Source organism: Hemiscyllium ocellatum, chromosome 3 (assembly GCF_020745735.1).
Source record: "Hemiscyllium ocellatum isolate sHemOce1 chromosome 3, sHemOce1.pat.X.cur, whole genome shotgun sequence".
In the NCBI taxonomy this organism is placed as follows: Eukaryota; Metazoa; Chordata; class Chondrichthyes; order Orectolobiformes; family Hemiscylliidae; genus Hemiscyllium; species Hemiscyllium ocellatum.
The window spans coordinates 135475982-135502955 of NC_083403.1; the positions used below are offsets into that span (position 1 = coordinate 135475982).

Genomic DNA, 26974 nt, shown 5'->3' on the forward strand with positions numbered 1-26974 from the left:
ATATCACACATACAAAAAAGATTACCAACCATAGTATGACATTTTTTGGATCCAACAGCTCTAGAACAATTGTGCTCTGCACAGCTTACTCAATGTTGTCCCAAATAACCCAAAGTCTAATTCTGAAGCAGGGTTCCATCACACCCTTAAAAAGGATATTAATTATGATAATGTGACTCATGTTCAGCATTACCATCATTTGCAACCAATGTCATGCAGCAAATAGCCAGTTTATCAGGATTCCAAGAATGGGGATAGATAGAAAACAATTTGGGACTTTCAATATGTTATAGTCTGAAGTGTAGATTATCTGTCAAGTTCACAAGAAAGTATGTCATTAATAACTCAACATTGCTACAATCAAGTGATTTTAGTTTTAAAAAGTAAGGGGGTTGAAATACTCCCTTCTACCAGCTTGAAGTGGACTGCGGTGGATGGGAAAGAGTCATTGACTCCTTTCATCTAGTCTGTAGAGAGTTCAAGAATCAGCTAAAGTTAGCAATAAGATGTTTATTGCATTACTGTGCTATATACAGGCTAGACAAAAACATGCCTCAGGCGACTGTCTGTGTGGAGTTTGCACATTCTCCCCGTGTCTGCGTGGGTTTCCTCCGGGTGCTCCGGTTTCCTCCCACAGTCCAAAAATGTCCAGGTGAATTGGCCATGCTAAATTGCCCGTAGTGTTAGGTGAAGAGGTAAATGGAGGGAAATGGGTCTTGGGTGGGTTGTGCTTCGGTGGGTCAGTGTGGACTTGTTGGGCCGAAAGGCCTGTTTCCATACTGTAAGTAATCTAATCTAATCTAATCTAATCTAATCTAATTCAATTTCTCTCTATCACTCCCAGATACAGTTCACATGACTTAAGACTTCATTATATACAATACACAGCAGATTTGGCAGCATCTGTGTAGAAAGAGTTACCATTTGAGTTTGATGAGCTTTGGACAATGTTCTGTTAGCTCTAATATGGAGGAGGCAGATGATGACTTTGATAGATGAGACTGCAGAAGGACATAACCAAATGGTTGATTCACTTGAAAGTCTGCCAGGAACTCTGCACACAATGACAATATCTCCCACAGCAGTCTGAGAGGAGTCAGTTGCAAACAAAGCCCATGAGTTAATGATTATGCAATGTTCCATTCACAACTCCTCAGATACTGAAGCAGTTTCTGTCAATGCAGGGACAATATCAAAGCTTGACAAATACTAATTATGCCACGATCCTGCATGAAAATGACCAACTCCAAGAAGAGAGAATCTCACTGCCAATTGCATTGCAAAAATTGAATCTCCTCATATTCAGGGTAGTTGACAGGAGGATATAAACAGAATGTCAGTTGGGCAGATCCATAGCAATTTGATCTTATAAAAGGTGAGGTGATGCACTTAGAAGAAGGAGCAATACAAGGGAGTACTCAGTGAACACATTTTCAGCAGTACTCAGTGAATGGCAGGACACGAGGAAGTGTGGAGGAAAAGAGAGAGTGCTTGACCACAGATCCCTGAAGGTGGCACGACAGGTTAGTAGGGTAACTAAGATGGCAGACGGGATGCCTGCATTTATCAGTCGTGGTATTGATTCTAAGACCTGGGAGGTTATGCTGGAGCAGTACATAACTTTGTTAAGGCTACTGCTGGAGTACTATGTGCTGTTCTGGTCTCTGCACTGTATGTGATTGTATGCGAGGGGGTGTAAAGGCAATTCACCAGGTTGTTTTCTGTGGAGTGGAGAAGGTTGGGGGGAGGGGGGACCTGATAGAGGTGTGTAAGATTATGAAAGTCATGGACAGGGTGGATGGAAAGCAGTTGTTTTCCTTTATCAAAGGATCAATAACAGGAGCATAATTGTATTTGGAGGATGGAAGGTTGGAGGGGATTTGAGGGAAACCTTATCACCCAGAGAGCGGTGGGGTCTGTATGCACTGCCCTGGAGGGTAGTTTTTTTTAGATTACTTACAGTGTGGAAACAGGCCCTTTGGCCCAACAAGTCCACACCGACCCGCCGAAGCGCAACCCACCCATACATTTACCCCTTACCTAACACTACGGGCAATTTAACATGGCCAATTCACCTGACCCGCACATCTTTGTGACTGTGGGAGGAAACCGGAGCACCCGGAGGAAACCCAGTTGAGGCTGACAAACCACATGACTTTTAAAAAGTAGGTGGCTGAACATTTCAAGTGTCAGAATATTCAAGGCTATGGGTCTAATGGGGGAAATAGGACGGGTGAAGGCAATATATGTTGAACGGTATACACTTGATGGGATGAAGGGCCTCTTTTCTATTGAATGGTTCTATGAATGCTCTCAAGGTTACTACTGACCCCAGAAAGTGAACTGAATTAACTATATAAGTACCCCGCTACAAAAGCAGGTCAGAGGCTTAGAATTCTGGGGAAATAAACTCACCTCCCATCTCTGCAAAGCTAGCCATCCTAAGCCACAAATCTGAACTGTGATGGAACACTCCCTACTAACCTCAATGAGTCCAGCTTTAATTGCACTCGAAGTTCGACACTGTCAAAGACAAAGCAACACTTATAGGACCAAAGGGAGAGGAGTAGGCCATTCAGCCCCTCAGGCCTGTTCCTCCATTCAATGAGATCATGGCTGATCTGTGGCTTAACTCCGTATACCTGCCTTTAGCCTGTATCCCTTAATAGCTTTGCATAACAAAAATGTATCTGTCTCTGGTTTAAAATAAACAGTCCTGGGAAAGAGAGTTTTAAACTCTCCCTCCCTAACAACATTGTGGATCTACCGACAGCACATGGACTGCAGAGATTCAAAAATACAGCTTACCACACCTTCGTGGGCAACTCGGAATGGACAATAAATCTGATCCAGCCAGCGATGCTATTACTCACAAGTGAATTAAAAACAATTTCTCACCATGTTGGAATTTGCCTTCAATTCTGTGGGCTTCTACCTTAGTTGACACCGTTGTATGTGGGACTTTATCAACTGCCACTCGAAGTCCATATAAACCACATCCATAGGTATTCCCTTGTCCTTTACCTTCATCGCCTCTTCAAAAAAAAACTCGATGAGCTTTGTCAGGCATGACCTACCTGTTATAAATCCATGATTAACTGAACATTTGCAATTGTGTTCTTTTGCCCCATCCATGATTATAGACTCCAACTATTTCCCCAACACAAATGTTAGGCTCATTGCTCAATAATTCCATGCTTTTTATCTTTCGCTCTTCTTAAAAAGCAAAGTGGAATGACATTTTCCAATCCAGACGGACAAATTCTGTCTCTAGGAAACTCTGAAAGATTATAATCAGGGCATCTATCAAGTGCTCCCCTACTTCTTTTAACACCTTCTGGTGGAAATCAGCAGATCCCGGGGATTTGTCTCTCTTTCATTTCATTACTTTCCTCAATAACTTACATTAATTTTATTCAGTCCCTGTTCCCAATCCACTCTTACTTTCCTCAGGACTTCTGGCAAGCTATCCTCCTGTTTCACTGCATTCTATTTGACCCACCATTGTAAACATTTCATCCCCCCACCACACTTTTCACTATATCTTCAAGATATATGTGACAGTTAGGTGAAGGGGTAAATGTAGAGGAATGGGTCTGGGTGGGTTGCGCTTCGACGGGTCGGTGTGGACTTGTTGGGCCGAAGGGCCTGTTTCCATACTATAAGTAATCTAATCTAATCTAATCAATAAAACAATCATCTTCCATTCAGTTGCATAGTGACAGTAGCCACTGTCTACGAGGTAATAGCACGTTCCAAACCCACAACTCTACTTTTAGAATGACACAGGGATCAGATGTATGGGATCAAAACTAACTGCAAGATCCCTGCCAAGCCACACACCATGAAGACTTGGAATTATATTGTATTTGACTATCAGTCAGTCAAATATTAAAACTTAATACATAACTGCACAGTGGGTGTATCTACACAACATGGGCTACAGCGATTCCAGAAGGATGTTGATGCATCATCTACTCAGGGGCAATTGGGCATGGGCAGTTTATTTACGAAGCTCATAGTTTTTTTTCTTGCATTTACCAAAATTTGCTTCATTATCAGCCAGATCATTCTAACATGAGACTAATATAAACAATATCCACACCATAAACATCCAGTTGAAATAATCCAGGAACCATCTTGCAAGTGGTTCACAATTTCTTTAATTATTACTGCTGAAAAGGCCCCTCAACCCTTTAACATCATTTTGAACTGAATGAGAGCCGTTGGCTGGCGTGTGAATTGAAAACGTCAATATCAGCACCCTACTGGCATTGCTGATTGATTTGCATCAATATCTTGCTGCTCAGAATGTTGTTAGTGCTTGTTAGGCATGTGAATATGTAAAGCAAGTAACCAATTTAATCAGAAAATTAAAGCGTCAATTAAACGAATCACTAGATATACAAATGCAGCACATGCAGGCTCTGATTGCATGCCTAAAAATTAGTGATACAAACTTATAGATAGGGGCAGGACTTTTGGGGAACATGTAGGGTCACAAAATAAATTTGACAGAAGCCAGACAGAAGGACTCAGAGTCATAGAGTTGTACAGCACGGAAATAACATTCTTTGTTGTCATACCGACCAGATGTCCTAAACTGGTCTCGTCCCATTTGGTCCATATCCCTCTAAGCCTTTCCTATTCATGTACCTATCCAGATGCCTTTTGAATGTTGTAATTATACCAGTCTCCACCACTTCCTCTGGCGGCTCATTCCTTACATGCATCACCCTCTGCGTGAAAAAACTGCCCCTCAGGTCCCTTCTAAATCACTCACTCATTCTCCTCATACCTTAAATCTATGCCCTCTAATTTGGGACTCCCCTACCCTGGAAAAAAGGCTTTGGCTATTCACTCTACCCATGTGGTGAAAGTGAAGACTGCAGATGCTAGAGATTAGAATCAGACTGTGGTGCTGGAAAAGCACAGCAGATCAGGCAGCATCCAAGGGGCGGGAAAATCAACGTTTTGGGCAAAAGCCCTTCATCATAGAAGCTATATGAAGGACTTTTGCCCACAACATAAATTGCCCTGCTCCTCGGATGCTGCCTGTTCCGTTGTGCTTTTCCAGCACTACATTCTTCACCCTATCCATGTATCTCATGATTTATAAACCTCTAAGTTCACCCCTCAGCCTCCAATACTCCAGGGAAAAAAAGCCTCAACCTATTCAGCCTCTCCCTATAATTCAAACTCCGAACCTGTCTACATCCTTGTAGATCTTTCCTGAATCCTTTCAAAGCTTGACAATATCTTTCCTACAGTATGGAGACCAGAGTTGAACACAGTAGTCCAAATGTGACCTCACCAATGTCCTGTACAGCTGCAACATGACCTCCCAACTGCTATACTGAATGCACTGACCAATGAAGGCACGCATGCCAAACACCTTCGTCACCACCCTGTCTACCTGGAACTTTACTTTCAAGGAGTTGTGCACCTGTACCTCTGGGTCTCTTTGTTTAGCAACACTCCTTAGGACCCTGCCATTCACTGTATAAGTGCAGTCCTGAACTGCCTAACCAACATGCAACACCATACATTTATCTAAATTAAACTCCATCTGCCACACCTTGGCACATTGAGATTACCTTTTTCACTGTTTACCCCACCACCAATTTTGCACCTGAAAAACTCACTAATCATACCTCCTATATTCACATCCAAATCATTTATATAAGTGGCAGAAAGCAGTGGACCAGCACCAATCCTTGTGGCACACTGCTCATTAAGCCATAAGAATTCATCGACAGACAGTATAAGTAAAGTGAAATGAATTGTTTGTGGACGTGCTATGGAAGCCTCTCTCTTCACCACAGAGAAAATCTATAACACACACACACACAGACACACACACACAAACACACATACACACCAAGTTTACTGCCAACACACACACACACACACACACACAAACAAACACACATACCAAGTTAACTGCCAACACACACACACACAAACACATACACACACACCAAGTTAACTACCAAAACTCTTTGATAAGTTGAGACAAAGAAATTACACAGGATTGGGAGTGCATTTTCTTTAAAATATATGTAATTGAATATGATATTTTAAGGTGAATTTAAACATTTTATATAAACTGACATGAGAATAACCACATTATAATTATAGAGTCATGAACCATAGAAACAGCCCCTTTGGCCCATCTGATGGTTGTTGTCACCTGATGAAGGAGAGTCGCTCCGAAAGCTAGTGTGCTTCCAATTAAACGTGTTGGACTATAACCTGGTGTTGTGTGATTTTTAACTGTGTACACCCCAGTCCAACACTGGCATCTCCAAACCAACACTAATTCCATTTGCTTGCCAAAGATTACAATGCCCTGGCATTTTAAGTACTCATCCTCATATTGAAATGTAATGATGGTATCTGCCTCCACCACCCTCTCAGTGTGATATTCTATGATAGAGTTTACATTTTTATCATGCAATTTATAATTAATTTTTCCAATAACTACAGTCACAGATACTCAGTTCTGGTTCTGCCAGGACCTCCCTCACCCCTGACCTCACCACAGCCTTGATAGAAACTTGGGCAAAATTGATGAATTCCAGAGGTGAGACGAGAGTGACTGCCCCTGATATCAAGGTTACATTTGACAGTGCCCTAACAAAGCCAGAGTTGATGGGAATCAGGGAGAATGTGCTCCACTGGTTAGAGTCACAGCTGGCACAAAGAAAGATGGTTGTGGTTGTTGGTCAATCATCTCTGCTTCAGGACGCCTCTGCAGGAGTCCCTCAGGGTAGTGTCCTAGGCCAAACTATCTTCAGCTGCTTCATCAATGACCTTTGCTCCATTGTAAGGACAGACGTGGGGATGTTTGCCAATGATTATACAATGTTTAGCACTACTCGTGATTAATCAAATGATGAAACAGTCCATGTCCAAATGCAGGGAATGTAAGTGGCGACGCATGGCTGCAAGGGTGGAGCGGAGGATCCGGAGGGAGGTCTGTTGCTGGAGGCTTCGGATTTGTTGCAGGTACAGGTTGTCCTGGTTGGGTCCAAATTTTGTTGGTTGGAATGTAGTCCGGAGTCCGTGTGGGATCAGTCGGTTCCTTAGGCAGGTGCTGAGGAAGGAGATGTGGCTGTGGTAACGAGTCTGTTTGAGAACGTGGCTGAAGAGCTTCTGTGCAGAGGAGATGACCTGGGGGGTGCAGTGAGAGAGGGACTCACTGAAATCCTTGTAGAGGGAGGAAGAGAGCTTCTTCAAGGAAGGCATCCTTGTAAGAGGATTCGCAGTAGGTTAAAATCTTTGAGTAAAAAATGAGGTCTGCAGATGCTGGAGATCACAGCTGCAAATGTGTTGCTGGTCAAAGCACAGCAGGCCAGGCAGCATCTCAGGAATAGAGAATTCGACGTTTCGAGCATAAGCCCAAATGCAGCAAGATCTGGCCAATTTCCAGATCTGGGCTGGCCAAGTAGCAAGTAAGGTTTGCACCATACAAATGCTAGACACTGACCATTTCTAACATGACAGAACCCCAACAATCACCCCATAATGATCTGCTGAATCCCCCACTATCAACCTCTTGGGGTTCTCATTAATCAGAAACTGAACTGGACTGGCCACATAAATACTGTGGCTACAAGAACAGGTCAGAGGTTAGAAAACTCCAATGAGTAACTGATGAAGATGGTTCTGATGAAGAGTCACTGGGCTCAAAATGAGATTAGATTCCCAACAGTATGGAAACAGGTCCTTTGGCCCAACCAGTCCACACCGACCTTCTGAAGAGTAACCCACCCAGACCTACTCCCCCTGACTAATGCACCTAACTCTGGGCAATTTAGTATGACCAAGTCACCTAACCTGCACATCTTTGGACTGTGGGAGGAAACTGGAGCACCTGGAGGAAACCCACACAGACACTGGGAGAATGTGCAAACTCCAAACAGACAGTTGCCCGAGGCTGGAATCAAACCTGGGTCCCTGGTGCTGTGAGGCAGCAGTGCTAACCACTGAGCCATCATGCCGTTAACTCTACTTTCTCCCCACAGATGCTGCTTGTCCTGCTGAGTTTCTCCAGCAGTTTCTGCTGTTATTTTAGATCGCCAAACTTCACAGTTCTTTGTGTTATTGTGTGAGTGACTCATCTGCTGACTCTCCAAGGTCTGACCACCATCTACAAAGCACAACTCAGAAATCTGAGAGAGTGCTCCCCACTTGCCCAACTGAGTGCAACTCCAACAACATTCAAGAAGCGAACACTATCTCGGACAAAGCCACCTGCTTGATTGGCACCACATCACAAACATTCACTTCCTTCACCATCAATGCCCAGTAGTGGCAGTAATAAAACAAAGATCAAAGTTCTGACGAACAGTCACCGGAATTGAAGTGTTAATTCTACTCTCACCCCACAGACGCTGTGGACATGCAGTGCTTCTCCAGCAATTTCAGTTTTAGTAGCCCTGTGTGCCATTTACAAAATGCACTGCATAAATTCACGGAGGCTCCTTAGACAGCACCTTCCAAAAACATCAGTACTACCTTGTAGAGGGACAAGGGCAGCAGAAACATGGGAACAACAGTAACAGCAAGTTCCCCACCAATTCACTCACCATCCTGTCTTGGAAACATATCTCCATTCCTTCACTGTCATTGGGTTAAAATCCTAGAACTTCCTCCCTAATTTAGGGCAGCATGGTGGCTCAGCAGTTAGCACTGCTGCCTCACAGCACCAGGGTCACAGATTCGATTCCAGCCTCGGGTGACTGTCTGTGTGGAGTCTGCAACTTCTCCCCGTGGCTGCGTGGGTTTCCTCGCTGTGGTTGCCCATAGTGTTAGGTGCATTAGTCAGAGGGAAATGGGTCTGGGTGGGTGAGTCCACTCAGAGAGTCGGTGTGGACTGGTTGGGTTGAAGGGCCTGTTTCCACACTGTAGGGAATCTAATCATGAGCAAGGTCTGCATGTGGGTGGCACGGTGGCTCAGTGGTTAGCACTGCTGCCTCACAACGCCAGGGACCTGGGTTCAACTCCTGCCTCAGGCAACTCTCTGTGTGGAGTTTGCACATTCTCCCTGTGTCCGTGTGGGTTTCCTCTGGGTGCTCCGGTTTCCTCCCACAGTCCAAAGTTGTGCAGATTAGGTGAATTGGCCATGCTAAATTACCCATAGAGTTAGGTGCATTAATCAGCGGGGTAAATGGGGGTGGTGGTGGGTCTGGGTCTGGGTGGATTGCTCTTTGGAGGGTCGGTGTGGACTTGTTGGGCTGAAGGGCCTGTTTCCACATTGTAATATTTAAACCGACTGCAGTGATTTAAAAAGGCAACTCACCACCACCTTCCCAAGGGTTAGTAAAGCTAGTCATAAACGCTAGCCTAGCCAGCAAAACCAGGTCCTCAGAATGAGATGAAATATAATTTAAAATATTCATAAGCAATTATAAATAATTTATATAGTTTCATTTTATACCTCCACAACTCCACATCGCCCACAACTCCACATCCAGATAACAATATCTTAACATTTTTGAATTAGGATTCTAACTGCTGATATTAGCAAACCTAAAACAAAATTGGTTTCTATTATAGCATGTGTGTAGATATTTTCTGTCTTGTAATAACTTTGATAGATTGTGAACTCCAGGTTGGGTGCTCTTTGGTTGGGCGGGGGAGGGGGGGTGGGGAGGAATGGAGCGTGATTTCATTACAGACTACAGCTATACAATCTAAATCTGGCAAAGCTGATTAAATTCTTTCAATGATCTGAAATTTCTCTTAACTGAGATTTTAAGCTGACAATACATTTGACTGGGCACATTCACTTTGCCGGAAATATAGGGAACCATTAACACTCTCTCTCTCTCTCACACACACGCGCGCGCACGCACACACACACACACACACACACACACACACACACACACACACACACACACACACACACACGTTTACATTCATCAGAAGACTGCACGGACTTTGCTGGACTAACTTTCAATCCTCAAAAAGTTATGAAAAGCCTTAAAAACAGGCTCTCCCTGACTGATTGATTTATTGTCACATGTACTGGAGTACAGTGAAAAGCTTTGTTGACCAGCAGTACAGATAGATCATAGTAGCAAGGATGTACAGATCAGAGATTGTAAAAAGTGTTAGATGGAGGCATACAGGTTACATTCCACAGGGCTTGTGCTCAGCGTGATTAACATTAGCAAGGTCAGTATTATTTGACACAATTCAGGCTCAAATTTTTAAAATTTGGTCACATTTTTTAAAATAAACATACAAGATATTAATTGAATACAAGGTCATTTCAAACATTTAGCATATCAGCCAAGGTATGCCCAAGTTATGTAAAACATAGATTGGATTCAGTTTGAAGTCACATCTAATCTTCCCAACAATGAACCTTAACTCTAATCGAAGACAAGAACTTCTTCAGCATCAGATTATCTATTCATGTTGACTGTTTGACATTTTTGAAATAAAATTCATAACCATGCAATATACAAGTTACAATCACAAAATATAGAAATGTGACTTGGCTATGCAATATTGTGCAATGTAGTTGCATTTCAAATGCTTTTCCTTGCCCTTTTGAAACTTAGCTTGCAATTAATACTGGGAAATGTTTTACAAATTATTCCTTTGGTGAACAGGAGTTTGCTGTAATTGCTTTTAGGTATCCTGACAAACTCACTCTCTCCTCTCACCCACTTCACAAGTATGCCCACAAACACGGAAATAAAATTAAACTGTGTTTGCTCATGTTAATCTTTAAGATAACAGAGTCTACTGATCCATTATTGCATAACGTTGGTGAAAACAATAAGTAATGTGTGAAAAATAATGATTAAATAAGAAAAATGATGTATTTTGACTGTCCACTGATGGTGGTTAGGAGGCAGGAATTGTGAGAAGTATGGTACTCTACAAGTCTGAAGAATGTCAGATTTAACGATGATCAGTTTTCAATTCCAATGAAGCTGCAGTTGAGATCCACCTCCATTAAAATGTACTACACTGTACAGCAAAAAGGTGAGGTGCCAGGAAAGGTGAATGGAGAGCCAAGAGAAACCAGAAGGCAATTTCCAACAATCAATGGACTCAGGAGTCATGACATGTCAGAGATCCAAGATAGAAAGAGAAGACATCACAAGGAATAAAAAATCTGAAAGCAAAGAGAGGAAAAACAGGAGGGAGACAAAGATGTGACATCGGACGTCACTAAGTTTATTGTTCTGTAATCTAAGGGATGGTTAGCTTCTTTCTCTGAAACATCTGCTCCTCCCAAATGGCTGACTATGTGATTCCATGGAGATGCTAAGTAATCAAATTAAAATATATGCTTTTTAAATTACATGCCAACCACCTAGAGGTTTATTGCAACAATATTTGAGCCAAGCTACAATTCATATCGAAAGGGAAAATATTAAAAACAGTTTGCTAGCAATTACTCTTTCAGCATAGCAACACCCAGTCAGAATTTACATTAAAATACTATAAATAAATGCCTAAAAATAATCTGGTCTCAAAATTTTCTATTGGTGAGAAGTATTCATTTCTCTTTAATACTGGCAAGTGCCAGTTTTGTCAGAGGAGATGGCTATGTTTTGTCTCTCTCTCAAACATATTTATATTTAAAACCCAATCACTTCCCAAGGAGGCTCTGTTCAGTTCAGTGTCACAGTGTGTCTTTGATGCATACCTTCTTCCCTGGTATTTGAGAGCAAACAGATATAATTCCTTCTTTACTATGTTGAGACCCAGATCTTGTGTGTTTCACCCATGGGAGAAAATTCTGACAGAGAAATAAACTGCTGAAAAAGATACTGCAATATCTTAGAAACACAAACCGAAGTGGTCTTATGAAATTTTTGAAAGTAAGAAACGAAATCAGATTGTGGGAATATATAACAACTGACCCGAACAAGGATAACTTTTGATAATTTCCACCCATGCCCCTTCTCTGTGACTGTCCACGTCTTATTCCGGAGTCTTTTTGTACAAAATAGAGATAGCTTAGTTTTGTTGGGAAAGTCCCATTAATGCTGTATAAACATAATTACATATTTTCTGATTCTACATTATGCACAAACCTTTGACAGTGTATCCACACAAATTTTTACCCGATATGAAGACTGCCAGAAATAATTCTTTTGTTATTGACTCAGTGAAGGATATGTTCAGAGCAGTGACAGCCTCAAGACCCGATAGCCAGTAACATAATGCTACAAAACATTGCCTTATCAGATTCAGAGAGGTAGATTCGGTCTCATTTTTGAATAATTCACTTACAATTGGTACTCGTTTCAAAGGGAGTAGTAGATTGGTGGTAGCATTTATACCTTTGAGTTAAAAGGTTAAGTGTTCACTTTGTTTAAGTGCTTCAAGACCTGTCAAAATGGATATTTACATAGCTCCCTTCTGCAATGGCTCACAGCCAATCAAAACCAAGAAATCAATGGTTTGTTGATTTTATTCACCCCTAGTAATCTTTCTTCTGAAATTCTTCAGTTCTGGACTCAAAATGTTGATTCTGCTTTCTCTCCATAGATGCTGCCAGATCTGTAGGGGTTCTCCAGAAATTTCAGTTTTTGGTTTGGATTTCCAGCATCCGTGCTTTCTTTTCCTTGACCAACCTCACAGTCTGCGGAATGAGGAAGCAGCTTTGGAACTTCAATGGAATAAAATGTGGGTAGCTTTGACAATGGGTGACATGTAAAGTCTGGCAGATAACAAACCCAGACAATAGAGGCAACAGCATTCATTCTTCTCTCCTTTCATGAGTTTCCCAGAGAAACTGCACAAACATCGGACTGTTACATAACTGACACATTTGTTTGAAGTACGAAGTGTTGTGCTTTATGTTGCATTGATATCGTTCTACTTCTGTGAAGGATTTTATTTTTGAGAAAATCTGTACAGGAGTTTAGCCTCCACAAAACATTGTAGCATTAATGTTGTCTTGTCTGCTAAATTGCCAAGAAGTGAAGGGGGCTTTCTCTGCATTACCAGGAAGAAATTTATGATCATGGTCAATTGCTAGAACTAGGCTATGCCAAGGTGAAAGTGAGGACTGAAGAAGCAGGAGATGAGAGTTAAGGTTAGAGAGTCCTGCTAAGAGCTTTTGCCCGAAACGTCGATTTTCCTGCTCCTCGGATGCTGCCTGACCTGCTGTGCTTTTCCAGCACCACTTTAATCTGGACTATGCCAAGTCAGTATAACACAGCAAGTGGGCAGCACGGTGGTTAGCACTGCTGCCTCACAGCACCAGAGACCTGGGTTCAATTCCCGCCTCAGGGGACTGTCTGCGTGGGTTTTCTCCAGGTGCTCCAGTTTCCTTCAACAGTCCAAAGGTGTGCGGATCAGGTGAATTGGCCATGCTAAATTGCCCGTAGTGTTAGGTAAGGGGTAAATGTAGGGGTATGGGTGGGTTGCGCTTCGGCGGGTCGGTGTGGACTTGTTGGGCCGAAGGGCCTGTTTCCACACTGTAAGTAATCTAATCTAAATTAGTGAGGGTAATTTGAAACTAACCCAACTGGATAGAAGATAACAGAGAATTAGACAGGGTATAAACTTTCCATCGATAGAGTTTAGCAAGATAAAGGGGGAGCTTATTAAAGCTGACAGAATACTGAGAGGCCTGGACAGAGTGGACATGGAGAAGATGTGTCCTCTAAAGGAGAGACCAGCATCCAAGGGGACAGCCTCAGAGTGAAGGGACAACCCTTTAGAACTGAGATGAGGAAGAATTTCTTCAGCCAGAGGTTGGTGAATCTGTGGAACTCATTGCCATAGAAAGCTGTGGAGGCTAGCTTATTGAATGTATTTAAGACATAGATAGGTATGCTCTTGATTAGTAAGGGGATCCAGGATTACAGGGGGTAGACGGGAGAATGGGGTTGAGAAACACATCAACCAAGATGCAATGGTGGAGCAGGCTTGATGGGCCGAATGGCTTTATGGTCTTAGGATTCTCTCTTGTTACTCTTCAGGTAAGTAGGTTAAGTTGACTGCTAGGGATTGTCACAAGCTTTGCAATCAAGCCATTCACATCAGAAAAAAAGATACAAATTTGACTTAGAATATTTAACAAGTCCAGCCCAGCGTTTTAATTTATAAAGTACTTGCATTTTTCCAGTAAAGCAGCTGGATGTTCCTGAAATAATTCCCTGGTTTCTCATTCAAGTTTGTAGGCCAGTTGACATACTGATCACTGAACTTCCTGACATCGGGGTGGTGAAGGTAAGCATTGGTAATAATTAGAATTTAACTAAATTCAGGATAATAAGGATATTTGCCGCATTAGTTAATAAAGTGATTTCCTATTAATGTAAGAATATGCTTGGCAAGCTGTGTTTGCATTGTCATGCTTAGCTGAAAACAATACTTCACAATATTTTGTTAGAAACAATAAGACAATGTTAAATGTTATACAATTAAACCATTATACTATAAATAATAAATAAACCAGAACTAAATGCATAAAACCCATTAATCTAAATTACCTTCATATTTCAAATCAATAGCATTTTTAAACTTTGTTTTACAGTAAGCTGAAGGATTTTCTTCAGTAATTATCTCCTTTTCCTTAAACTAAATGTTTATGTCATTGTTTCTCATTAATCAAGTTGAATCATTTGATCCAATTTATTCTCTCAAATTTCAAAATAATATCAGTAGGATGCACAAGAATCTCAGACTAGATGATATGTTGAAGAACCTGGAATGAGAATGAGATTCTGACCCCATTGGTGACAACTCCACCAGCTGAACTGTCACTGACAATCGCTAAAAAAAGGTTTACATGTTTAATAGAAAGGGCAGTATGGCGGCTCAGCGGTTAGCACTGCTGTCTCACTGTGCTGGGGACCCAGGTTCAATTCCAGCCTTGGTGATCATGAGGGACTTGTATAGGGTAAATAGACAAGGTCTTTTCCCTGGGATAGCAAAGTCCAGAATTCGAGGACATAGATTTAGGGTGAGAGGGGAAAGATTTAAAAAGGACCCAAGGGGCAACTTTTTCATACAGAGGGTGGTATGTGTTTGGAATGAGCTGCCAGAGAAAGTGATGGAGGCTGGTACAATTACAACATTTAACAGGCTACTGGATGTGTATATGAATAGAAAGAGTTTAGAGGGATATGAGACAAGTGCTGGCAAATGGGACTAGATTAATTTAGGATATCTGGTCGGCATGAACGAATTGGACATGCTGTACATCTCTATGACTGTCTGTGTGGAGTTTGCACATTTTCCCCGTGTCTGCGTGGGTTTCCTCCGGGTGCTCCAGTTTCCTCCCATAGTCCAAAGACGTACAGGTTAGGTGGACTTGCCATGCTAAATTGCCCGTTGTGTCCAGTGATGTGTAAGTTAGCCGGGTTAGCCACAGGAAATGTGGGGTTACAGGGATAGATTAGGGGAGTGCTGGGTCTGAGTGGGATGCTCTTTGGAATCTCGGTGTGGACTCGATGGACCAAAAGACCTGCTTCCACACTGTAGGGATTCTATGATTCTATGTAGTGCCTCAATTGTAACTCTCTGCTTCCCCGCCCTCATCTCACCATTCCCCACTCAGCCCAAATCAATGAAACAAAGAATTGGTAACACCTGAACCTCACCAATAGTATTGTTCATGTCGACAGATTAAATACAAACACTATATTCAGCTTGCAAACAACCTCATAAATGAGTGGATTCAAATGCATACAGACAGGTCAGTGACAAAACTGATATTCAAGTTAACTTAATTGTTTACTTGTAAAAGCATTCGGAAGTACACCTCAGTCTCAGTGCCACAATTGCCCAGAACTAAAATAATTGCCCAGAACTAAAATAATTGCCCAGAACTAAAATAATTGAGCAGTAAAGGGATCAATTCCATCACCATCTTTCGCTTGTACAGAAATAGAAAATCCATTTCATTGTTCTGCAGAATTCACAGCTTGTAGAAAATACCTTTTAGCCTTAACTGCCATTTCTTGAACTGCATTTTCATTTCAGAGCAACACCAGGCAGTCCATTCCTCAATTTGCTCTTTATTTATCAGACTTGGCTTTTACAGGTTTGGTCCCAAACTACTACTTTATACACGTGTGGTGGACTGAGATTTCTACTTGGTTAGTTGACTCACCCCACCCCTTGTCGAAAATAAAATACCGCTGGAACAGACAAATATGTACGTCTCATCATCAATCAGCTTCTGCTAGCTGGAGGCTCAGAAAATGTGTGGAGATGAAGGATTGGAGCCAAAAGGTGTGGTGCTGGAAAAGCACCTGCCAAGGAGCAGGAGAGTTGACGTTTCGGGCATAAGCTCTTCATCAGAAATGAGGGGTGGCCTAACGGGGCTGAGAGGTAAACGGGAGGGAGTTGGGGCTAGGGGAGAAGGTAGCTAGGAATATGATAGATGGATGAAGGTGGGGATGATAGTGACAGGTCAAAGCGGAGGTTGGAGCAGATAGATGGGAAGGAAAATGGACAGGTAGGACAGTTCAAGAGTGCAGTGCTGAGTTAGAGGGTTGGATCTGGAATAACGTGGGGGGAGGGAAAATGAGGAAACTGGTGAAATCCCGTGTGGTTGGAGGGTCCTGAGGCAGAAGATGAGGCGTTCTTTCCCCAGGCATTGGGTAGCTAGAATTTAGAGGTGGAGGAGGCATAGGACTTGCATGTCCTTGGCAGAGTGGGAGGGGGAGTATAAGTGTTGAAGCCACCTGATGCCTGGAAGAAGGACGCTTCATCTTCCACCTTGGGATCCTCCAGCAACACAGGATCAATGTTGGTTTCACCAGTTTCCCCAATTCCCCTCCCCCCACCTTATCCCAGATCCAACCCTTCAACTTGGCACCGCCCTCTTGAACTGTTCTACCTGTCCATCTTCCTTCTCACCTATCTGCTCTACCCTATCACCTTCACCCCCACCTTCAGCAATGTATTGCATTCCCAGCTACCTTTCCAGCCCCACCCCTCTCCCATTTATTTCTCAACCCCCCCTTGACCCCCCCCCCCACATTCTTGATGAAGAGCTTATGCTCGTAATGTCTATTCTCCTATTCTCCTGCTCCTCGGATGCTGCCTGTCCTGCTGTGCTTTTCCAGCACCACACCTTTTGACTCTCGCTTCCCAGCATCATTAGTCCTCACTTTCTCCCAGGATGAAGGATTGGGCAAGAATTTGAAATTTTGATTTCAAAATTAAAACTGCTCTTAAATCAGAACCAGCTATTAGAAGGCATGAATCAAAAATGAAACCAGTAAAAAGAGTCTTAAACATCTCAGACAATTCCATAAATAATATTATAACCAAACCAGGGTGTAGACAACAAGAGATCTAGAAGTACAGTAAGCATGACCATGTGAAGGACATATGGATACCCAATTAATGACTGGCAACACCCAACTATCTCTCTCAACGTGAACTTGGAGTATTGAATGAGCTTTCATCTAGCCAACAATGTTTCATTTTTGCTTGCTGTCTTTCATGTCTAATTTGTATATTTCAGACACAGACTAAATGCTCAAATCTAAATCCATTTCCCTTTGCATGAGGTGAGCTGAGGTGACATACATAAATGGAGAAAGTGAGGTCTGCAGATGCTGGAGATCAGAGCTGAAAATGTGTTGCTGGAAAAGCGCAGCAGGTCAGGCAGCATCCAAGCAGCAGGAGAATCGATGTTTCGGGCATGAGCCCTTTTTCAGGACGCACGTACATGGTCAACTTTAGTTAAATTTGGTACTGAAGTTTGTTTGAAATTTGACGGAGTGTAAAATTTGCATATCGTCTCTATGTCAGCAATCCTCCCCACCATGGAGAGCTTTACGCCACATCAAAATATTGGAATTTTGGGGTCAGCATATTTTAACTGTAATTCCCATGGTTGTCAAAAATCCACATTGATTTTACTGTAAATATCATAGTGCAGTGGTAGTGTCCCTATCTCTGGAACACTGCTCCAGAGGTGCTTAACAATATCGTTGAACAGATTGATTAGAAAAATGGTTTAACTGAAAAAAACAGTTCTACTTATTTGCAGACGATGGTATTACTCTGCATGCAAATACTGAATACATTTCTAAGGCTTTCCTTTTTATTAGCGAGATCGACCCAAAGAATCGTTGACCCATTTACATTAAGTAAAACTCCCATTAAAATGGTGGATAGAATAAACGTAACAAGAATATATAAAGCGATCTGCACTGAGATTTTACGAGTGTGGTTAACTGAATAAGAGGATAAAGGACAAGTTAAGCGTAAATATTCCACATGGTGATTAATACAGAAATTTCCTTACACTCCTGTACAAGAATGTAAAAGCTGGGTTAGTACGAGCAGAAATCCATATAAACAGTTGGTGCCCAAGCTTTGCTAAGTACATTATGAAAACATAAACCGGTGTATAATACAGGGTAATACTATCTAACATTTCCCACCTTAGAAGCTGTGGTTGTGGAAGGAACAGAACTGACCATTAAACTTGTCATCATCTCATTGCTTGCTGTGGTGCAAACAGGTGTGACTGGAGTTAAGAGACGGGAAGGAACAATTGGCAGTGGCAGAAGACCAGGTCTGTTAGTGATGTTGCTACTGTTGGCAATGCCACTGCTGCAGTTGGCATTATTTACATTGCTACAGCTGGTGCTTCGTTCCCGCCAGTCCCAGCCGATGCGGTAATCTCTCTCATACCGGCTGTGATGCCGTGACATCTCCAAAGCACTCTCCTCTCTTCAACGGAAGTTAACCGGATCTGAAATTTAAAGATTTAAAATTAATAGATGGCAGCATATTTAACACCAAAAAGCTTTTCTGTGCGAGTAATTTTGTAGAATTTACAGCTCGCCAATATAAAGTAATAAAGCTAGGCCAATTGACATATTACATTTGTTGCTAACTCATCACACAGAGAGAACCATTCTAATTCAATAACTGTTTATTTCAGTTTATGCCATTGTGCTACAGGATGGTTTTAATGTGACATAACAGTATAGGTGATGCAAATGAACAAATTTCCATCTTGCTGAGTAAATGAAAAAGAAACAGAGCAGGTTTCTTGAATAATTCAACATAAAACTGCATACTATGAATATATTCAAAAACTAAGTTGCTTATTTCAGTAATAATTTTGTTTGATAGATGGCCTTTATTAACCCTTAAAACAAAAAACATGTTGTGCAAGTCCGTAAAATCTGTTTCACGTTATTCAAACACTGGAGATAAAAGACTTCAAGAAAGCATTATTTACACAAGCTTTCTTATGAGTATTTGCATAGCCAAGCACTTTATATTCCCCATCATTTGGCGGGGAAGAAGGTTTTGACTGTGAATAAAGTCCCTATTCCTCCTCCAGAGGAACCCATGGGAAGAGTAGCAATTTGTCTTTACACAAATGCCCCATTTGAGGATTCATTCCAAGGATGACATCACAATGTGGTTTTAATTCCCTTTCCCTTGTTTTTTGCATGGTTCCATATAAAGTGGAAAGAATATGCTGAAGTGTGGAGCTGCTCCTAAACTTTGGTGTTCATTACAAACCGCTTTCCAGGAAACGTAAGCCAGCAACCAACATGGTGGGGCAGCCCCATGGCTTAGCAGTTAGCACTACTGCCTCACAACACAAGGAACCTAGGTTTGATTCCACCCTCAGGTGACTGTGTGGGGTCTGCATGTTCTCCCTATGTCTGCATGTATTTCTACCCACAGTCTAAACATATGCAAGTTAGATGGATTGACCATGCTAAATTGTCCAGGGATGGGTCTAGGAGGGTTGCTCTTCAAAGGCAGGTGCTGAGGAAGGAGATGTGGCTGTGGTAACGAGTCTGTTTGAGAACGTGGCTGAAGAGCTTCTGTGCAGAGGAGATGGCTTGGGGTGTGCTGTGAGAGAAGGACTCACTGAAATCCTTGTAGAGGGAGGAAGAGAGCTTCTTCAAGGAAGGCATCCTTGCATGAGGATTCGCAGTAGGTTAAAATCTTCGAGGAAGGCATTCCTGAAGAAGGGCTTATGCCCGAAACGTCGATTCTCCTGCTCTTTGGATGCTGCCTGACCTGCTGCGCTTTTCCAGCAACACATTTTCAGCTCTGATCTTCAGCCTCTGCCGTCCTCACTTTCTCCTTGCTCTTCAAAGGGGCAGTATGGGTTGAATAGCCTGCTCCCACACTGTAGGGATTCTATTCTAAGTTGATAAACTGTGGAGCTGGAAAGGCACAGCAGGTGAGGCAGCATCAGAGGAGCAGGAAAGTTGACACTTAAGATCGTGACCCTTCACCAGGACTCTATTCTATTCTATGATTGCACATGCAATTTTTTCTATCCATTGGAAAACAAAGGAACTTGTGCCAGATTTGACGAGCAATTGCAGGAACCCAATTCCTGAAGGAATTTCCGATCCCTACCCCTTCCCGAGTTATAAATGAATGAATAATTTATTGTCATGTCCCACTTGCAATATGATTTTCAAAATCAAATGGCCCAATTAGCCAGAAGGTACTGAGCACCTGAAGGAGGCAGGTGTAGCCTGCTTGACATCAATAGCAAATGTAGGTGGTAGCCATATTGGGGACTGTCACAGTCTTGCCGATTTTAGCAGACAGCTCCCTCCGAGGGTTGGAGGTCAAATGAGGTCGACAGTGGCCTCACAACACTCTGGTTTTCACTCAGTTTTCTCTTCTTTTTTTCTTCTTTTTTCCCCATACCACCGACTAACAGCTGCAACGCTTATTTTTTTCCCCAGCACCCATGTCATGTGTGTGCAGGTGTTGGACACGTGAAAAAAAAAACAGGTGTATAAATCTTTATTCAGTTTCCACCACCAGGGAGAAAGGAAACACCCGAGTGGCCAGTGACAAGCAGTGCCCTTCACATCAAAGGGCAAGGCCGCATGATCACACAGTGAAGGGGAGGGCAGGGATTAAATCAAATAGAGTTGGAGGGGGAAATAATAACTCTACTCCCTCGAGTGCCCACCTTTCCCTGAAAATCTTGAGGGTGTTGGTGGACACCGCGTGCTCCTTTTTCCAGAGACATCCGGGCTCTAACGCAACTGCGGAGGAGGGGCAGGCAATTGGTGGTTTTCACTTAGTTTATTGATTGGAACCAGGTGGATCTTGTTGACTACAAGATCCTTGACTGGGGCTGTTAACCTGGGTCAAACAGGCTAACCAAACAAACAGGGGCTAATATCACACTGGCCCCAAGGTCCTGTACTTCCTGCGGGAGCCTGTACCCCACAACTTGAGCCACCTTTGGAACTTTAGTTTTGTCCCCTTCAGGGATGTATCACGACGGGTCTGTACAGACTGCTGCTGCACACCGTCCACCTCTTTACCATCATCCACTGCCCGGACACACCTTGGCATACCCATTTGCCATTGGGTGGTGGGGATCCCCAGTGGAGGGCTCTCTACCTGGCAGTCCTCCCCCTTTCTTTCGGGGATCTGGGGTGGAGGGTGCTGCACACAGCGATCCCCTGCAACCGCAGATTGTGGTGGTTCATGGACTCCCAGCCCAATGTCTGTTCTGTGGTGCTGTTGATCCCGTGGACCAGGTGTATATTGGGTGTGGGCGTTTGCACTCCATCTTTAGTTTTCTGGAAAATCTCCTCCTCTGCTTCTGGTTGCACTTCAGTCCCACGCCCCTGATCTTTGGGCACCCCATGGGGTGGGGGAAGGATAGGTCAGAGGATCTCCTCGTGGGTCTGCTCCTGGGCCTGGCCAAACTGGCCATAAACAGGTCCAGGCAGCGGGCCATGGAGGGGGTCGTTAGGGCCGATTATCTGCCCCTCTTCCATGGCTACATCCAAGCCTGGGCGTCACTGGAGAAGGAGCACATGGTGTCCACCAACACCTGAGTGTTCAGGGAGGGGTAGGCCCCGCAGGGAGTGGAGTGTATTATTTCCCCCTCCAACTCTATCTTGATTTAGTCCCTGCCCTCCCCTTCACTGTTTGATCTCACAGCACTGCCCTTTGATGTGAAGGGCACTGCTTGTCACTGGCCCCCTTGGTGTTTCCTCTCTTCCTGGTGGTGGAAATTGAATAAAGATTTGTACGCATGTTGTTTTTCACTGCGTCCCTCAAAATAGAAGCAGGGGATCTCGAATCTCCTCAGTTGAGGGGACTGATTCCGAGCTGGCTGGTCATGGCCGGTGCACTGGGCGTGAGTAAATAAAAGGTCGTGTTCTGAGGCAGGGTCACCGGACCCAAAACGTTCTCTTCACGGACACTGCCAGACCCACTCAGCATTTCCAGCAACTTCTGTTTTTGTTTCTGATTTACAGCATCCACAGTTTTCTCAGTTTTTAAAATAAAGTGTGACTTGATGATGGGATACCGGCCTCTGTGCAATTGCTTCTCTTAATGACCTCCCCACAATCTGAGATACCCTGCATATAGGAACTCAACATGCTGGGCGGCACGGTGGCACAGTGGTTAGCACTGCTGCCTCACAGCGCCTGTAGACCCGGGTTCAATTCCCGACTCAGGCGACTGACTGTGTGGAGTTTGCACGTTCTCCCCGTGTCTGCGTGGGTTTCCTCCGGGTGCTCCGGTTTCCTCCCACAGTCACAAAGATGTGCGGGTCAGGTGAATTGGCCATGCTAAATTGTCCATAGTGTTAGGTAAGGGGTAAATGTAGGGGTCTGGGTGGGTTGCGCTTCGGCGGGTCGGTGTGGACTTGTTGGGCCGAAGGGCCTGTTTCCACACTGTAAGTCTAATCTAAGTCTAATCTGGGGATACAAATGCAATTGTGTCAAGTAAGTTGCATAAATACATCTTGACACGATACCATTCCTGAAGATGCACAAGTGATCTAATCTACCTATCCTATGTCTCCAAAAGAAGTAGAAATTTTTATCTTTGCTTTAGTTACTTTAAAAAACTGTTTCATAAGGAAACGTAAATGGATGCTATGCTTATAAATAAAATAGATGCATATTCAATACAGCACAGGAACAGACCCTTCGGCCCACATGTTCAGCTCAATGCACAAATCATGTTCAACTACTGACATGCTGGTGCACAGTGCAATGTGGGGTTTCTGCACTTTATCCATCTACATTTCATATTTATGTATAAACTGGCCCTGACATGACATCCTCAACAACCAGGAGTGATAGTGAGATAACTTTGGAATTACCAATAAATAAACTGAACAAACATGGAAGAATTTGTTACCCTGAAGGTTTGTGGTGAGGGTGAGAGAGAGAAACCAGTCGATTAGGAATCATCCTTTTTAGTTCAAACTCAACAACATCCCCAATTCTCAGTTTATTGCTGGGTCTTCTGGCTTTAACCAGGGTGCTAGCAGACAAGTGATTTACTGTGCGATTAATCACATTTTATATTTCATTTTTCACTGCTACTGGGAGCTGTCATAACTTTACTGTCATGATTTATAGTTTCACGAAATATATTTAGTAAACATCGCCGTCAAAGTTTGCATCAGTAAGACAGTTGAATCCTGCCTCTTCAATGGATAGCATTGTCAGCAACAGCAAGAGATTGAGCACCATCATAATATGCTCTTCACTGTAATAAATTACCTTTCTACCCTGCTCAAAGGGATAACAGTCCTCTTCATTGTTATTCCTTGGCGTCTGGGAGCAGTGAATTAAGTTATCATGAGCACAGAAATACATAGCAACAGGACTACAGCAGGACCTCATTTAAAATGGTAACCCATCTTACATACAGTCCAGGAGCACTTTCTTTGTGAGAAATTGCTGAAGGTAAATAGACATGAAGAGCCAAATCAAATTTGGTTCCTAACATACAGCATCTTTAACCATTGCAAAGCCTTAATTCATTACGAATAACAATAAACTATCCTTGAAAGATAAAATACATGCAACTACAGTCATCGGCCAGACCCACACAGTAAGAAGCAACAAAAAACATCTAGTCTCAAAATTTTTTAAATTTTAAAAACCAAGATTAAAATATAGAAAAATGCAACAGGCAGGAAACTGTAGCAAAACTGTAAATGACCTACAGCTAGCTCTTCCTTCATTCTATGAATCTGGGAGTAAAACAAATTTGATTATAAAGCTGGCAATGCTTTCCACTTTAAATTTTCAGTTAACGTTTGGAGTTTGAGAAAGTCAAGATGACAAATTGTCAAGTTGGAGATCCAGTACTGAGGGAAGGAGGGAGTTGTTCCAATACAAGAAACAAAGTAAATGAGCTTGTAGCACTGATTGAAATTGACAGCTGCAAATGTGTTGCTGGTCAAAGCACAGCAGGCCAGGCAGCATCTCAGGAATAGAGAATTCGACGTTTCGATTGACAGGTATGGCACTGTGAGTGTCAAAGAGACTTGGCTGTAAGGGGATCAGGGCTGGGAATTAAATATCCAAGGTTACACATCCAATTGAAAAGATAGGCAGAGGCGCGGACAGGGGGAGGTAAGAAGTGAAATTAAATTGACAACAATAAGTGATGTAGAGTCAGGTATAGAATTCGTGTGGGTAGAGTTGAGGAACTGCAAAGAAAAGAAATTACCTTGATGGGAGTTGTGTACAGGCCTCCTAGCAGGAGGCAGGATGTGGGGAAGAAAGTAAATCATGAGATAGCAAAGACATTTAAGAAAGGCACTATTACAATAATCACATGGGACTTCAATATGCAGGTGGATTGGGAAAATCAGTTTGGCAGTGGATCCCAAGAAAAGGAATTAGTGGAATATCTATGAGATTTTATTTTGGAACAGCTAGTGGTAGAGTCCACAAATGAATAGGTTAAAGCCTTCGGGTAAAAAATGAGGTCTGCAGATGCTGGAGATCAAGGGCTTATGCCCGAAACGTCGAATTTCCTATTCCTTGGATGCTGCCTGACCTGCTGTGCTTTAACCAGCAACACATTTTCAACATCCACAAATGAATAGGCAATTCTGGATTTTGGTGATGAGTAATGAGGCAGGTTTGGTCGGGAAGCCCTAGAGACAATTTGATCGAATTCACTGTGCAGTTTGAGAGGAGAAGCCGGATTCAAAAGTAACGGTATTACAACTGAGTAAAGGTAATGACAAAGACATGAGGGAAGAGCTGGCCAGAGTTAAAAGGAAGGGGACCCCAGCAGGGAGATGGGGGAGAAACCACGATAGGAGTATCTCGGGGTAATTCAGGAGGCACAGCAGAAATTCATCCCAAGGAAGAAGAAACTTACTAAGGGAAGGATGAGGTAACCATGGCTGACAAGGGAAATCAGGGGCAGCATGAGAGCAAAATAAAATCAAAAAGCATACAATGTGGTGAAGATTAGTGAGAAACCAAAGGAGTAGCAAGCCTTTAAAATTTAGCAGATGCTAACTGAAAAAAACAAGGGAGCAGAAGCTGAAATATGAGGGTAAGCTAACTGGTAATACAAAGGGAGATTGGTCAAGTTTTTGTTTTGGATATTTAAAAGGTAAGGGAGAGTGAACACTGGACCACTGGAAAATGAGGTTGGAGAAATAGTAATAGGGAACAAAGAAATGGCAGAGGAACTGAAGAGGTACTTTGCACCAGGTTTCACAGGAGAAGATGTCAGCAGCCTGACAGAACCTCAACAGAGTTGGCAGTGGGGGGCGGGGGGCAGAGGGGAGTGTAGTGTAGTGACCATCACTGAGGAGAAGGTGCGGGGAAGCTGAGCGATCTGAAGGTCGATAAATTACCTGTACCAAAAGGACTACACACTATCTGGATTCTCAAGGAGATAGCTGAGGAGATTGTAGAGGCATTGGGTGATCTTTCAGGTATCACCGGAGTCAGGGAGGGTTCCAGAGTACAAGAAGATGGTTACCATAACACTCCCTGTTTCAGAAGGGGGGGGAGGGGGCAGAAGACAGGAAGCTACAGGCCTGTTAGCTTGACCGCAATCATTGTAGAGTCTATATTATGGATGAGATTGTGGAGTACTTGGAAGTGCTTGGTAAAATAGGACTGAGTTAGCACAGCTTTATCTGGGAGAGGCCATGACTGAAAAACTTGTTAGAAATCATTGAGGAGGTAATGAGTGAGCTAGACAAAGGAGAGCCAGTGGACATGAGCTATTTGGATTTCCAGAAGGACTTGAGAACTGGGATGAGGAGGAATTTCTTCAGCTAGAGGGTGGTGACTCTGTGGAACTCATTGACAAGGTGCCAGACAGGAGGCTGCTAAACAAGATCAGAATCCAAGATTTTAGGGAGCAAGGTCCTGGCATGAATAGAGGATTGGCTGACTGGAAGAAGGCAGAGAGTGAGGACAAAGGAATCTTTTTCAGGATGGTAGCCGGTGACTAGTGGAGTTTCGCAGGGGTCAGTGTTGGGACCACAATTGTCCCATTATACATTAACAATCCAGATGAAGGAACTGAGGGCATTGTTACTAAGTTTATAGACAACACAAAGATAGGTGGAGGAACAAGTAGCATTGAGGGAGTGCAGAGGCTGTGGAAGGACTTGGAGAGTGGGCAAAGTGGCAGATGGAATACAATGTGGGAAAGAGTGTGAGGTAGCGCACTTTGTTCCGATGAATAGAGGCATAGACTATTTCCGAAAGAGGGAAAGGCTTCAGAACTCTAAAGCAGAAAGAGGGACGTGGGAGTCCTAGCTCAGGATTCTCTTAAGATTAACAGGCAGGTTCAGTTGGCAGTTAGGAAGGCAAATGCAACATTCACATTCTTTTCAAGAGAGCTAGAATAAAAGAGCAGGGATCTACTCATGAGGCCGTATGAAGCATTTGGAATATCAATGAGCAGTTTAAGACCTCAACTCTAAGGAAGGATGCGCTGGTCTTAGAGATACTCCAGAGGAGGTTTACAAGAATAATCATGGGGATGAAAGGGCTTGTCATATGAGGAGCAGGTGAAGACTCTGGGTCTGTAACTCATTAGAGTTTAGAAAGATTAGAGGAGATCTGACTGAAATTCACAGAATATTGAGAGGCATGGATACAGTGGACGTGGAGATTTCCACTGGCCGAACAGATGAGGACCTGAGGGCACAGCCTCAGAGTTAAAGAGCATCTCTTGAGAACTGGGATGAGGACGAATTTCT

The 26974-nt window shown here is 43.1% G+C and overlaps 1 protein-coding gene across 2 annotated transcripts in view; it reads right to left on the reverse strand.

Moving 5' to 3' along the window:
* LOC132808061 (kelch-like protein 29) overlaps positions 1 to 18681 on the reverse strand; it is a 231874-nt gene extending 213193 nt beyond the window's left edge. For both annotated transcript variants that reach the window (XM_060821981.1, XM_060821975.1), the window contains exon 1: positions 18402 to 18681. In XM_060821981.1, coding sequence (XP_060677964.1) covers positions 18402 to 18674 — 273 coding nt within the window. In that variant the 5' untranslated portion in view covers positions 18675 to 18681. The remainder of the gene's footprint in view (positions 1 to 18401) is intronic.
* Positions 18682 to 26974: the final 8293 nt, after the last annotated feature.